At 39.7% G+C, this 14,167-nt stretch overlaps 1 protein-coding gene across 2 annotated transcripts in view; it reads right to left on the bottom strand.

Annotated features, from left to right (window-relative positions):
- The window catches only part of LOC134640291 (regulator of microtubule dynamics protein 2), a 38,182-nt gene that overhangs the window by 4,282 nt on the left and 19,733 nt on the right, over nt 1-14,167 (bottom strand). For both annotated transcript variants that reach the window (XM_063491972.1, XM_063491973.1), the window contains exons 5-7: nt 13,373-13,433; nt 2,564-2,639; nt 1,941-2,018 (exon numbers count right to left, since the gene is read on the bottom strand). In XM_063491972.1, the coding sequence (XP_063348042.1) occupies nt 1,941-2,018; nt 2,564-2,639; nt 13,373-13,433 (215 nt within the window). The remainder of the gene's footprint in view (nt 1-1,940; nt 2,019-2,563; nt 2,640-13,372; nt 13,434-14,167) is intronic.

The following is a 14,167-nucleotide window of genomic DNA, read 5'->3' on the forward strand; positions in this document are numbered from 1 at the left end:
CAAGTCAGTGATGAAATAGTAACAAGTTGGAGTCAGTCTAATTTCAGTTTGCAGCTGAATTGGTTGAATTAATCTTTACATGTAATCCGTTTACGACATGACGATTAAATGTGATAAAATGGCAAATCTTTGCCACTATTCTAACAACTCATCTGCATAATGTCTCTTTGCAATAGGGGACTGAACTCTTGTTGCCAGCATGTTGTATTCTAGTTATATTTCTATGTAAAAGCAGGGTTTCTGTGGGGCGCTCTCATTTTGCAGCAACTGTGTCACTATTTGTGGATGAATTTCTGAAGTTCTGTTTCACACCTATCAGGTTCCGACTAAACTCTGAATGTACAGTGATGGAAAAAGTATTTTCGCCTTTGTGATTTCTTATTTTTTTCCACATTTTCACACTTAAATGTTTCAGCTCATCTATCTTTGTCTGATTCTAAAAATTTATTGTGTACATTTTCGCAAGAAATGCAAAAAATTTCCATCCAGTTTTGACTCGTGTGACTGAGCCATAAAAAGCAGTGCATCATCGCCCCTTGTAGCTAATATTTATAAGCCTATTTTCTGACAGTGAATGAAAATTAAAGAAGTGTTGTGAATAACAAAGACCATTAAACTTTCACATTTCTTTCCCTGAAACAAAGCCCCTGAACACATCCTCTGATTTTTGACATAAAAAACAAACAAATAAACCCCCCCCCCCCCAAAGAATTAGGTCTAGGTGCAAACTTCTAAAGAACACTTAGCAATATACGCATATATGTATACATTTGAGCCAATATGTATAACTTTGACCCTATGTGGATCATAGAAATCCAGAATAAACTCAAACTTGCGCACACAATTCTTAATTTTTAGAGTTATTAAAGACGAATGTTGTACAATCTAGAGAAAGAACAGCTCTAAGAAATCATTAAAAGCCCAAAATGACCCTGACATTCATGCCAGTGATGACTGTATGTAAACGTATGACCACAGCTGTATTGCTGCCATCTCTTGAGCCGTTTAGGTAATGTTGATGTTCAGTATGTGACATACAAAGCACCCTGGATAATGTATAAAACAGCAGCATCTCAGACCAAAACAAATGGTCTCATTTGACTCTCTGAACAAATATAAAGAAATGTAACAGTTAAAACATACATTAAAATAATCTGCACCCATTTACCAGCAGGAGTGGTTAAATATCATTTTTCAGAACTCTTACAGCCAATTTCCTGTTATTTTACCAGTATTTCCATGACAACAGGCACCCCCGTCCACTTCTGCTTTGCTACTGACACCTTTTGCAGAAGAATGTCACTAGCCAGCAGAAGCTTGAGCCAAACATGTAATATTTTTGCCTCATGCAGTCATCAGAGCCGTATCTAACTCCAGGTGTAGAATTGCTCTGGCAACATCAGGACATTTCAAACAGAGATGCTGGCTGAATGTGAACAGTAGGTCATTGTTTAACATGAATGCCCCGTAGACAGCCTGTAAAATACAACCCCTGAAAATATCAGGTGTTATGAGCAGCTCATAAAACAACAGGAACCGTCAAAAGCAGAACGTCTGGAAATTTCGATCTAAACAACAGCAATTCATCATGTTACGTGCATTTCTGAAAAGACTAGACAGTTACAGAAACAATCACGTGCTGCATCCCAAATGACTGGAGCTACTGAGCGAACACGAGCCAAACAGAAACAGGATGAAATTATCTCCCTGGTACAATCTGATTTAAAGCTAACAATGGATGGTGTTAACCTCCCATAGCGCTCTCTGTGAATATCGCAGAGGGAAAAACAAACCTCGAGGAAACCTAAACAGTGGAAATGAATGAGGGGAAACCGTGGGTGGGTTAGCATAGGGAGGTGGGAGGCCACGCAGACACGCTAGCCTTCATAAATGTACATCGTGTTGAGCAGAGATAGAGATGTGTTGCACTGGTCACATACAGCGTAGCACCAGCGGCCCAGAAGGTAGTAGGACAGCGGGTCCTGCGGCTTCAGCTCAATGGCTTTATCCAGATGATCCTGAGAAGAGAAGCAGACAGACAGAGAAGATTTTCACTGTTGATTCATAGCACAGCTGCACCGCCTTCTGTTCTGACCTGATCTGTCCTGCTTCACCAACCCACAAGTATTTCACAAACACCTCTCACACACGCGATCTAGTCGAGCTACCGCACACTCCTGGCTGTCACGCACCCTCCCTCGTTCTTTCCATTCTTCTTCTGTTTTTTTTTTTTTTTTAATATCTTCCCTCTCCAGGGCTCTATCTCTCGCTTTCACCTGTCAAAGAGTTTTGAGGGCAAACAGTGTTTGCTAGAGGCTGCTGACAGAAGATAAAATGCTACGTGCTGCTGTTCCACACTCTATCTGATGCAACTTAATGACTGTACGAGGGTCTTATTGGCTTAAACTGTGAAAATGACCATTTCTCTTTAGCCTAAGCACATGGAGAATGTAATGCCCAATATGCATAAATAGACGTATAATGCACTGTTTGCATTATATTATTATTTGACCATTGCAAGAATTTGCAAGGTCAAAACTAGCTCTCCGTTCGCATGCCTTACCTTAAAGACGTATCCGTTCTTTATCTTGTTTTGGATGGTGTCATATTCGGCCATAATTCCACACATGATGGCATACCTGTGGGGAGACACTGCTATTAGAGGTTCAGGCCATCCTACAAGCTACGTGAAGAGTAAAAAAAACCCCAAATAACCCTAAACAAACAAATCGCACCAAACAGCAAATTAATATTTAATGTTTTCAAGCCTGTATGATATCATTAAGGGTTCAAGGAGCTGAAGCTGCAGGAACCATATTGGCAATTCTTCTAACCCTTCTGCTTATTTATTATTTGACACCAAATTTGTTGTGTGCAATAAAAACCTTTAAGTTCTGAAAACATGAAGGTTCATGAAGTGCTTCCAGGTCATCCAACACTCAGACCCAAAAACTCGAGGTGGTGCTGAAATAAGTTTTACAATTGCCATTCTACCCTTATAAATATATAAATGGAATTAAAACAGCCAGATCCTAGGATCCAAACTGCATATTTTTATTAATTATATTCTGTATTTGCTTTATTGCATAAACCATCCATGCAACTGGGACATTTGTCATTGATATTGGGACACACCACTGTGCTATAACACTGCAACTTGAGCCTTGGCTCTCTGTGCTTGGTGCTTCTTCAGGCATAGTACAAGTTTTTAAACAACAGAGGGGCCATGACTAAATTCAGGTGTAAAATGTAGTTATTGTTGTAAAGGTTGTGTGGTTTATTTGTAGCAAAACTCAGTTTCTATCTATATTTTTTACCAGATTGAAAGGAAACTAGCCTTAAACATAAAACCTAACCTCTAACATCTTTAGCTTTTCACACAATTTGGAAAACAACGGCAGCATCAGGCAGTCTCGGTTCCCCGGTTCTGACAAAACAGAAGTTAAACAATGATATTTTGCGGGGGGAGCACAGAGATGGTCAGCAGCACCTCACAGTCGCACCACCTTTTCTTTGGGTCACTAACAACCAAAGGGCCTCCAAAAACCCCCACCATACTCAGTGGTCTGTGGAAAGACTCCTCATTAGACAGCACCAGCAAAGATAAGCTGCTCCACCTTATTCCCCCGCTCTCTAATTAATACGCTGGCCTTGGACCAGTGGGCAGGTGGAAGCGAAACAAAGGGCGATTTCAGCTTTGGGATCTGTAAGTCAGCATGACGCCGAGGGTTCGGAGAGGAGAGGAGTGAGCTGATCAAAGCCTTTTCACTGCACGGCTGCTTTAATCCTGCTGGTACTCTGTCAAACACCACCGAGCAACATAAACACCTTGTTATATGAAGGATCAGTGTGTACAAAGGTCATCTGACAGCGTCGCCTGACACGGTGGCGGTGATGGGAGATGGAATCTACAACTGTACGTGTGTACTACAGTGTCTGGTATGTGTGAGTAGATTTTTTTAGCACAGTATAATGAAATGATGGGGGCTATGAAGTAAACTGCAGAGTATCCTACACGATTAGCAGGTAATTACTAAATTAAGATCGTGACTGCAGAAAGATTAATCTTATGAGCAAACGAGAAGATTTCATTCAGCTGAGAATGTTCCAACCATTATCTGATCGGTATCTGATGAAAATAAATTCACAATCATTGTGGTTATGGTTGGATGAAACATCATAAAAACATGAATCTTCACACGAACTACTCACACTTACTGGAAAATTGTCAGAGATGAGACACGTGCTAATCACATCACTTTTAAATGCTTTAAATTGGCCAAACAGGGGCAGATGTAACTTTAAACAAAAAAAGATGTGTTTATTTTTCTTAAGTGGAGTAGGGTGTGCCCATGCGGCCACTGGTTGGCGCTTGATGAGTGGAGCGCTTTGCAACATCAGAGGAGCAGAGATGCTATCTGTCTGCAGTTGTGCTGCCTGGCTTCCAATGAAAACACACAGCTGGATGTAAATGCTTTGAGCAAATCTTTGACTGGCAACTAAATATCTGCAGATAGGAAACCAAGCCACGACACAGTTGGTTTGCACGTGACCGTTCCATTTAAAAAAAAGAAAGAAGTAAATTAGTAGTTAAAAGCTGCTCACAGTATTTAATGGTTCACTGTTAGCAAAGAGTCAAAGCAAAGGTTTTTCGTTGGACATTGGCTGCTTTTATAGTCACTTCCAGTCTGCTCCTTATAACTGACCATTTTTTTTCTCCCTTGCTTTTTAAGATGCTCAACAGTGACCTATGACTCATTCAGGCACAAAAAAAAGGAATAACCCAGTGTTGAGTCTACAGATAACAGACAACTTAGCAAAGAACAATTTTAAATTGCATCTTTAGGCACTTTGTTTCTACCATCCTGTTGCAACAACACTTCATTTGTTCTAATTTCTTTAGCTGATCATCTATAAAAAATGCCACAGAGTTTGACAGGCTTAGGATATTTATTTTACACCATTAAGATGATTCTCAAAGAGGTATTACCTGAAAACTAAACAGTAACTCAAAGTCGTGTCCTTAAGAACTGGGAGACACTGACACAGGGCCTGAGAGAGCCATCTGGCCCTTCATTTTATCCATCTACTGTTGACTGAAGCCGTATCAATAAAGGTCTCAGAGGAGAAGCAGCGTTCAAAGAGTGATTCTTAAGGAAAGGAAACACAGAGCAAAGGTTGAACGACGGTTAATCAAACAATAACTTGTCTTAAAATCAGTTGCAACATCTTTTATGGAGTGATGAATCCAAATATGAAGTTTTTGGTTCAAATTGTAACCAGAATAGATGGAGATGGTCAGTGGAGAGGTACAACAGTGAGTGTTTACAGCTCGAAAACATAGTGGAGGCTCTGGCATGGACTAAATTATTGACAAATTTTCATCCACAATGCACAATGATTGCTTAATTTTTCTGCATGACAACGATCCCAAACAGAACAAAAAGGCAACCAACAAGACAGAGCTTTGAATGTCCTGTAAGAAATATGGAGTACAATTCCTGAAAACTACTTGAAGTACTGAAAAAAGGTGTGTGTGCCATGTGTGTAGATTGTTCCTGCATAAAATGTCTCAAAACTCTTGAATGGATTAAATAAATTGAACAATTTGATATTTTTTGTAAATTTATAAATAGAATGTTATTGCTTCAGCGTCTCAACATGAGGATTAGCTGCTTTGTTGTTTGTTACCCAATCTCTGTAAATTAAATTCTGCTATGATTAAACTATAAAGCAATGTTTTGACATTGTGGCAGCAATTTTTGAAATACTTTTAGACAGTAATAATTAATCATGAAAATCTATCTACAAATACGTAGATCAGAAAGTCCAATGGGCTCTAATGACGTACATGCATTATGTACGTTTTGCAATATGCTGATGTGATTAAATGCAATAAATCTAGACAGTAACGACACGAGGAGACCAAATACAACGGAAAACCAAAGAAGAGCAACTAAGATCAATTATTTCCCAGGTGACAGCTGTGGGAAAGATTGCCCAACATTCAGATTACCGCAAAGACATATTTTAGCCTCCCACTCAATGATTAACACCAACATCCAGCGTGGAGCAATCAAACAGTGTTTACACACACGTTCCCCAAGAAAAGAATTGGTAGAGTAGCTAATTATTGGACCATTATCGGACCAGCAGCTGGACTGTGGGAAGTAAGCAGATGTCTGTCTGTGTTAGAATCTGCAAACACCATACAGGAGATCAAGTGTGGCATTTTGGGGTTTATTGTCACTCTGTGAAAGCAGGATTGAAATGCACCAGGTCCTCAGTGGAGTGTGGGCAGAGGGTAAGTGGAGGGAGTGTATGAGGAATTTAGATGCGAAGGTGTACAAAGGTGCATTTGCCCTCAGGGCCTACCTGCTGTTGTTTATCCTTTCATTTTTACTGATAGTTGAAATTCTATCTCATATTTGAGTCTCTAAGGCAAGAAAAGAAAAAGGAATCAGGAAAGAGTACAATAACAGGAGGACAGAGCTCTTAATTGTGCAAGGTCAGCCCACGTTGTTAACAGACTCAATGACATCACCGACTATACTTGGCAAAAAGCCCCAAGTCTCAGCTGCATGGAAGAAGCAGCAGATTGACTTTCACATCCAAACATACAGAGGTCATTGAACTTTACACCATCAGGCGCCTGTTCAGACTAAAAGCTGTACAAAAACAGGAGGAGAAACTTGAGGAATTTAGGCTAACCTGTGTGAGAGTATGCAAGTTTGCTCAAGACAAAATTAGTTGATTTTGTTTTTCTATGCGTGGGAGACGGAATTTATGGCACGATAAGTGTTCCAACGGTGTACAAAGAGGTGTGAAGTTTAAGCAGACACAGGCTTTCCAAGGCTGCTGGGAACACAGCACAGTGCTGCCACTAATTATGAGGCACGTGTTTAAAATTAGGGTTGTCATTGCAAAGTTCAAAGTTACTCCATCCTCCTGTCCTCCTCTGTCTCCCTGCTTAATCCATGGGTCTTTGTATCATCAGCGAGGCTCTAAAGTCGGGGATTTACTTTGGATCAATGAAAATGCACCTATATACAATGCCAGAGATACAAGAATGCCATCACGCCCCCCGTCAGTCAGCCTGCAGAGATTACACAAACGCTCAATGTCACCAAAGCCCCACACGTATGCGTATGCATTCATCTAATGTCATACACGTGGTCAATACATTAGCACTGTCTTGTAAATAGACACAATGGCTATAGACTGAGTGCTTTTGAAAACTGAAACCTGGGAGAGGAGAAATTGAGGTATTAAAGAGTTGACTGACATGGACATAAAATTAATTTTAGCAGCTCACAGTGTGGACACTGGTAGTATGCAGGGGTAGAGGTGCTCTTTGAATAAGTTAAGTGCCTCCATACACATCCAACTTCAAAAGAGTCTTTATTCACCTTCTACTCAAAGAGACTCGGTGCATGACATAGCGGGAAAGTATGTGTAATCTCTCCTAAGGTGACCACTGTTACCTCATCACTTAAATCCTTAAACAACCATAAAACCCCAGAGAGGATGTGTTTTGTTCTTGTATGAGGTCCTACTGTCTCCAAACTTTGGTTATTTATTATTTTTTAATAATAGTTTTAAATTAGGAAGTCTTTTTTTTGCTTTTAGTATAATCCTTGTTTTTGATGTAGGTGTAATGATGAGATCATCCAACGTAGACACATAAAAAGAGGTTCCTGATTTCTTTTTTTAAAAACAGAATGTTGTTTCTTAATTTTTTAAACAATATTATTCAATTCATTCCAATTTTATTTATATTGTGCCAAATCACAACAACAGTTGCCTCAAGGTGCTTTTAGAGTATAGCTACTATAGCAAGGTCATAACTTTAGCATTAACTTTATTCTACATACCCACATGTAAACATACACACAATGAAGACCCTTTGATCTATAACTTGTTACCGACATATTCCTAACTACATTTGCTTATATATCAATATTTGCTAGCAATTTGCTAGCAACAGACATGGTTGATACATTGGTCATTCGTCATTTCATTACTGTCAGTCTCACTGCTTTAAAAAAACATGAAAACAAAACAGAAACACAAAACAGTGCTTCACTGAAACTATGAACCAAGCTGAAACAGAAAGAGTTCAGTAAAGTTTTTCTAGTATTTCTGCAGAATGTGTCATCTCTTTTAACTCTTGGCACAATCGGTCAATCCATCATTAAAAGGCAGGTTGGATTCACTTGTCATGCCGTTTGTACCAGGTAACAAAAATCGGGAGTTTCCCTAGAAGAAGAAGAAATACTGAAGCACGCCAGCAGGTGTGACGTCATTTAAGGTGGCACTGACAACAGTAAGGATTTGCTTACCTCATTAATTGAAACTTTAAACATAACACAGCAAATTGTAATTTTTTTGCGTTAGATCTATTTTGATCTGGTATCATTCAGAGTATACAGTATTGGCTGGGTGTAATGAATGAAGTAACATAACGGGTGGGGTCCTATAAGGTGTAGTTCTGACTATGGCAGGCCAAACATTTCAAAAGCTTGACCAAAAAAGACAACACCCATCTGCTGAAGATGAGACAACCAGAAGATACTGTTTATTGTCCACGTGTTAGCTGTGTAATGGATTCAGTATGTGTCCAAGTCTTGGTCATGATGGCGACAAGTGCTGAAAAGTAAAAGGGTTAGAAGGGGTTTTTTTGGCAAAAAACATTCAGTTATGTTATGAAATAGTTTGAATTTGAATATACAAATATTTATTTGAGCATCTTGACATTTTCCTAAATTCACACAAGAATCCAATAGAAATTTGCAGCAACATTTACTTTGCATTACGTTGGAGAATTTTCCTCACGGCAGTCTTAGTTAAGTAATAATATGGGCCGTGTTGTTGCCGTGCGTACTTTATCTGAAAGATAAGAATGTCAAATTTTGTCATAAGAAATTCTGTTCCTCCAAGTGACAGTGGGTATTTTCTAAGGCTTTGATGCAAGTGAGAAAGGCTACTTTAGTGTCCATTAAACCTTGATCACGTTTCTCAAAATAATGTCCTTTAATGACCTTGTAGTACCATATCACCCTATTAGAGCACTTTGCTCTCACACTGCAGGCCTACCTGTTGTTCCTAGAGTATTTAAAAGTAGAATGGGAGGCAGAGCCTTCAGTTTTCAGGCGCCTCTTCTGTGGAACCAGCTTCCAGTTTGGATTCGGGAGACAGACACTATCTCTATTATTAAGATTAGGCTTAAAACTTTCCTTTTTGGTAAAGCATATAGTTAGGGCTGGACCAGCTGACCCTGAATCCTCCCTTAGTTATGCTGCAATAGGTGTAGGCTGCCGGGGGATTCCCATGATGCATTGAGTTTTTCTTTTCCAGTCACCTTTATCACTCAGTATGTGTTAATAGACCTCTCTGCATTGAATCATACCTGTTATTAATCTCTGTCTCTCTTCCACAGCATGTCTTTATCCTGTCCTTCTTCTCTCACCCCAACCGGTTGCAGCAGATGGCCCCGCCCCTCCCTGAGCCTGTTTCTTCCTGTTAAAAGGGAGTTTTTCCTTCACACTGTCACCAAATGACCATAGGGGGTCATATGATTGTTGGGTTTTTCACTGTACCTATTATTGTAGGATCTACTGTACAATATAAAGCACCTTGAGGCGACTGTTGTTGTGATTTGGCGCTACATAAATAAAATTGAATTGGAATTGAATGATATCATGAGCAGTAGGGCTGCCACAAACGATTATTTTGATAGTCGACTAGTCACCGATTATTTTTGCGATTAGTCGACTAATCAGATCATGCATCCATTGGATGTAAAACGTACAGCTTATTGCACCAGCAGCATCTGCTCTTATATAACTATCATTAACTTACAGCTTTAAGGGTTTAAGGTATGTGCTAACTAAAAATAAAGACAAGATGATAGTTTATTAAATTTTAATGAAATTTGCAGATTGTTTCGGTGAAGTTTAATAAACTCCTTGCTATCTAAAATATAACGGGATACCGGAGTATATTCTCGAGCATCTCACACTTCTGATAATCAGTTGTCTGCTTGACGTTTATTCAGCCGTGTATAAACTGTAACTTTAATCTCAGGCAAACCGATTTACTCAGGAACAAATAAAATACTAAAAAAAGCCAAACAATAACAGTTTTAAGTTGTCTAAGTGACTTATGTATGTTTAACCTGAGTAGCGAAAGACGGCGGTGGGTTTGAAAACGATTTGCCGGGAGTCCGGTGTTCTCACGGGCTCTAGTGAGCCTTTCCCCCGGCTAGCTATCGAGCTAGTGGTTAACAGACGTCTCCGAAAACGTCGGAGCGCTTTTGAAAATATGTGGTGTCTTGATAAACTGAGCAGATATTTGAGGTTTACACAGTTACATTCTCGCCTGAAAATATGTTAAACGTTTATTTTGTGACCCAGAAAGAATAATAAGAGTAATATTAAAACTAACTAGCTGCCGCCATTGTTGGAAACTGAGCTGGGCTGCGCTATGAATTCTGGGACAGAGCTACTTCTTCTTCTTCAGGGTTTAATGGCAGCTGGCATCCTTGTACATGCAGTGCTGCCATCTTCTGTTTCAGTCCGTTATTACACTCTTAAATCCTACTACTGCGTCTTTTGGGATCTTACAAAGCTTCAAACGACGCGTCGACTATTAAATCAGTCGTCGACGATTTTGATAGTCGACGTAATCGTGACTAGTCGACTAATCGTGGCAGCCCTAATGAGCAGTAAAAGAGTACAGTAAAAGTAACAAAATTGTTTATGTTGTCCGTTCTTGAATTATCTTCAAGTTCCCTCCAATAAATGTTATGTAGTAAAGAATACTAGGGATTCAAAACATTTTCTTCCATGATCCAAACTTAATTTCCTGAGGGAGAAATCATGTCATTTAGAACTGCTGTCAAAGGGAATGGCAAAGTCCTTCGAAGTAAAAGCCTGCCAACTAGACAGTTGACTAGTTATTCATTTCAGTGAGCCACTGACTTGATGTTTCGGTTAGACTTTTGAATCATTTTACCACTTATAGTAGACCAACCAATTTGTCCCTTTCTAATCATGATGCCCTATTACACTACCTGGAATACTGTTGGCTGCAATAGACACACCCCACCGTGAAGCATATTTGGCCTAGAAAAGCCAGGGCAGTTGCACCTTTGATAGAGACGCGGAGTATTTAGAGACATACTTTACGTGATATGCCATGCAAACTGCAGGTACAACAGAGCAGGTTTGTTTAGACAGTCCCCCTCACCCAACCTGCTCGACCGTCACTCATAGATGCAAGGGTGACAGGAGTTTAATGGCTGCCATTTATAAATCCACTGCAATTTCAATAACGATTTGGGCTTTCAATTTTCAGTTGTGCCTACACCGTTTAATCGCTTTTACATCTTTGACTTCCAGGTAAATCGCAATCAATCAATTTAAACACCTTAAATGAGGTCACACGGCAGAAAAAGGTCCAAAAAGACATTCTTTCACTGGTATGTAAAGTCTATAAGTAGTTTCAGTGGCTGAGCAGAAACTGACTGGCAGCCTGTTTAATCAACATCTGTGAAACTGTGACAAGCTGAACAGGATTCAGGAAAACAGGTGACAAGTATTCTCACGGCATCGGTACACTAAGTAAACAGTTACCTCAGACATAAACTTCCTTGCAACACTGCCTGGCACCGTCCCCACTCCCTGCCTCCTCCCTTCTCAAAGTGCAGCTTTACCTACTTTGCTCTGTCCGTTCAACTTAGATGCCGTTTATGCTCGGTTTAAGAATCTTACAAATTCCATCAGTGGATACAGGATTAAGAATTAAGGTTTTTTCTTTTTTCAAAGCTGTTCCTCTTAATTAGCTAAACAAACACAGCCTTCTTTTTCACCTGCTGTCTCGAGTGCTGCGGTATGTGCATGAGCTAATGCTAATTATTCCCTAACGAACAGAACAAATAGGACTTCTGGTGCAAGCGGGCAGTTTTCTGTGAGAGAACTTTGTGTGCGTATACATAAAGTAACCACATAATCTCAACTACACTGGACACTCATTTATGAAATGCAAGTACCAGTAAAAACTTTAAATTGGAAACGTTTTTTAGAATGGCCTCCATTAAGGACGAGTTTTTAAAAAAAAAGCTAGATAAATGTGCTCGCATTTTATTGGAGCTGTGCGCGTGTGTGTTCTGAAGAAATCATAACTGTATCTAGTGCAATTTTCATCTCTGCGTTTCAGCCTCAGATTCCATCAGTCAAGTTTTGACATGAGCAGTGTTTCAGATGAGGAATGCATTGGGGCCTGCACAAATACAAACGGGATGCACGCCATCAGGCCCACTATGCAGAGCTAATTAAAAGCAAGGGGATTTTGGTTGAGTCACAGACTGACTGGGGTGGTGTACAAGTGGAGAGGAGGTATTCCTGATATCCTTTCCTTTAATTTGTCCGGGAATAATCTGTGACTGCCACTTAAACTAAGGACCACAGAGGACAAATAATAGTCATTTTGAAAGGTCTGCTAGCGTCAGAGTCAACAAAGGTATCATCAAATTATGCTGATGTTTTGTGACAAGAACATGTAAAATGAAAATAAATGCCTTGGAGCGACCTGTTCAGCAGCACATCCCTAAGCGCTGAATACGTACGGCTACAAACAATGCATGTACAACTTGCACTGCTGTGAAGCAACTAACAACCTGCAGAAAAAGTTAACTGTTGCAACTTCTGCAGACACAAGTTACTCCACTATAACCGTCAGTCGAACTGAGCCAAGCTTGTGTTTACATTCCTAAATTGGATGTGATGCTATCAGGTGGATGAGGGGCTGATCCGAAGGAAGGAGATGTTTGAGATGTAAGCTACTACTATCTGACAAGCATGCATGCTTTCAATGCATGCGGCAGTGCTCTGCTGAAGGACACCATTTCACTCGTATTTTACATATTGCAGGGCTTTCTGGTTGGGTGTAAAGCATAAACCAACAAACGCATATTTAAATTGCTTTTGTCGTTTACCCGTGTGAGTTTTCTCTTTTCTTGTTCAAGCTGCATTTAGTAGGCTACCCAAAGGAAATGCCTGAGTCAGACGTTCATCTATTCAAACACAAAGGAACAGGCGCTCCAGGGTAACACGTCACTCAACCCTACTGACACCTCTTATCTGGGGAAAGTACCTGCATTTGTGCTTTCATTTGGTCTTATAGCATTTAACTTAAAATTAGCTTGATTAGAAATCTGCATAACAGTGATTTTCACATAATGGGACTTATCTCATATTCAGGCTAAGCCTCATCTCAGACATCCTTCATTGTGAAAATCAGAAAGACTTTATTGAACAGAAGAAAGTTGCATTTAAATGATAACAAGCAGAAGGAAACGGCTCAGACCTACCACTGATGACTTTCAGCACATGTAGGATTTAAGCTCACTGCTTCCTCGCCAACTTTCTTCCCTGAGAGGAAAGAGAAAAAGACAGATAAACGGATAATGATCCTCTTCTGAAACATAAATCTGACACACACTCTGCGACCTGGACATTCTTGTTCTACGGGACGAAAGAACAGAGACTGGATTAGTACAATCAAGGGGTGTGTTGACTGAGAAAGCACAACAGGATACACATAAATCAAGAAACGTCGATGGGCACTGGATTAAAGCAATAAAACAGAAGTTACATCAAATGCAATCCAGGAAGACAGCTCAGTTTTTAATCCTTCATCACTTAGTGGAATGCGTTTCATTTTGTCCGCTCTATTAATATCTAAATGAATGTTAAACATGATGCTTTGCTACTTTAAAAATTCAAGGCTTTCACACTGTCAAATGCTTTGAGACAGGTGCCTTAGCAGGAAGCACCTGGCTGGCTCTGATTAGAGGTACAATGATGAGAAAGGATTACAGAGAAACAGGTCAATCCAGTCTGAAAAGGAAAACAAACAACAAAAAAACAAAACAGCCTCTGTTTGGAAAAATAAAACCCACTGTGGTCAAATGTAAACGATTAAGAATGAAGCAAATTAGGTCAAAGAAAAAAGTGTTTGTTATCATTAAGTTAATATGAAAGTATCCTCTTTTTTGAGCGTATCACCTATGTACACAGGACAAAGATGGCAACATAAAGGACAATTTACTGAAGTTAACTTCAGACACAAGTATTGTAAATGCTGCTAGGGTCACCTAATCTTT

This window comes from Pelmatolapia mariae, linkage group LG13 (assembly GCF_036321145.2).
Source record: "Pelmatolapia mariae isolate MD_Pm_ZW linkage group LG13, Pm_UMD_F_2, whole genome shotgun sequence".
Lineage (NCBI taxonomy): Eukaryota > Metazoa > Chordata > Actinopteri > Cichliformes > Cichlidae > Pelmatolapia > Pelmatolapia mariae.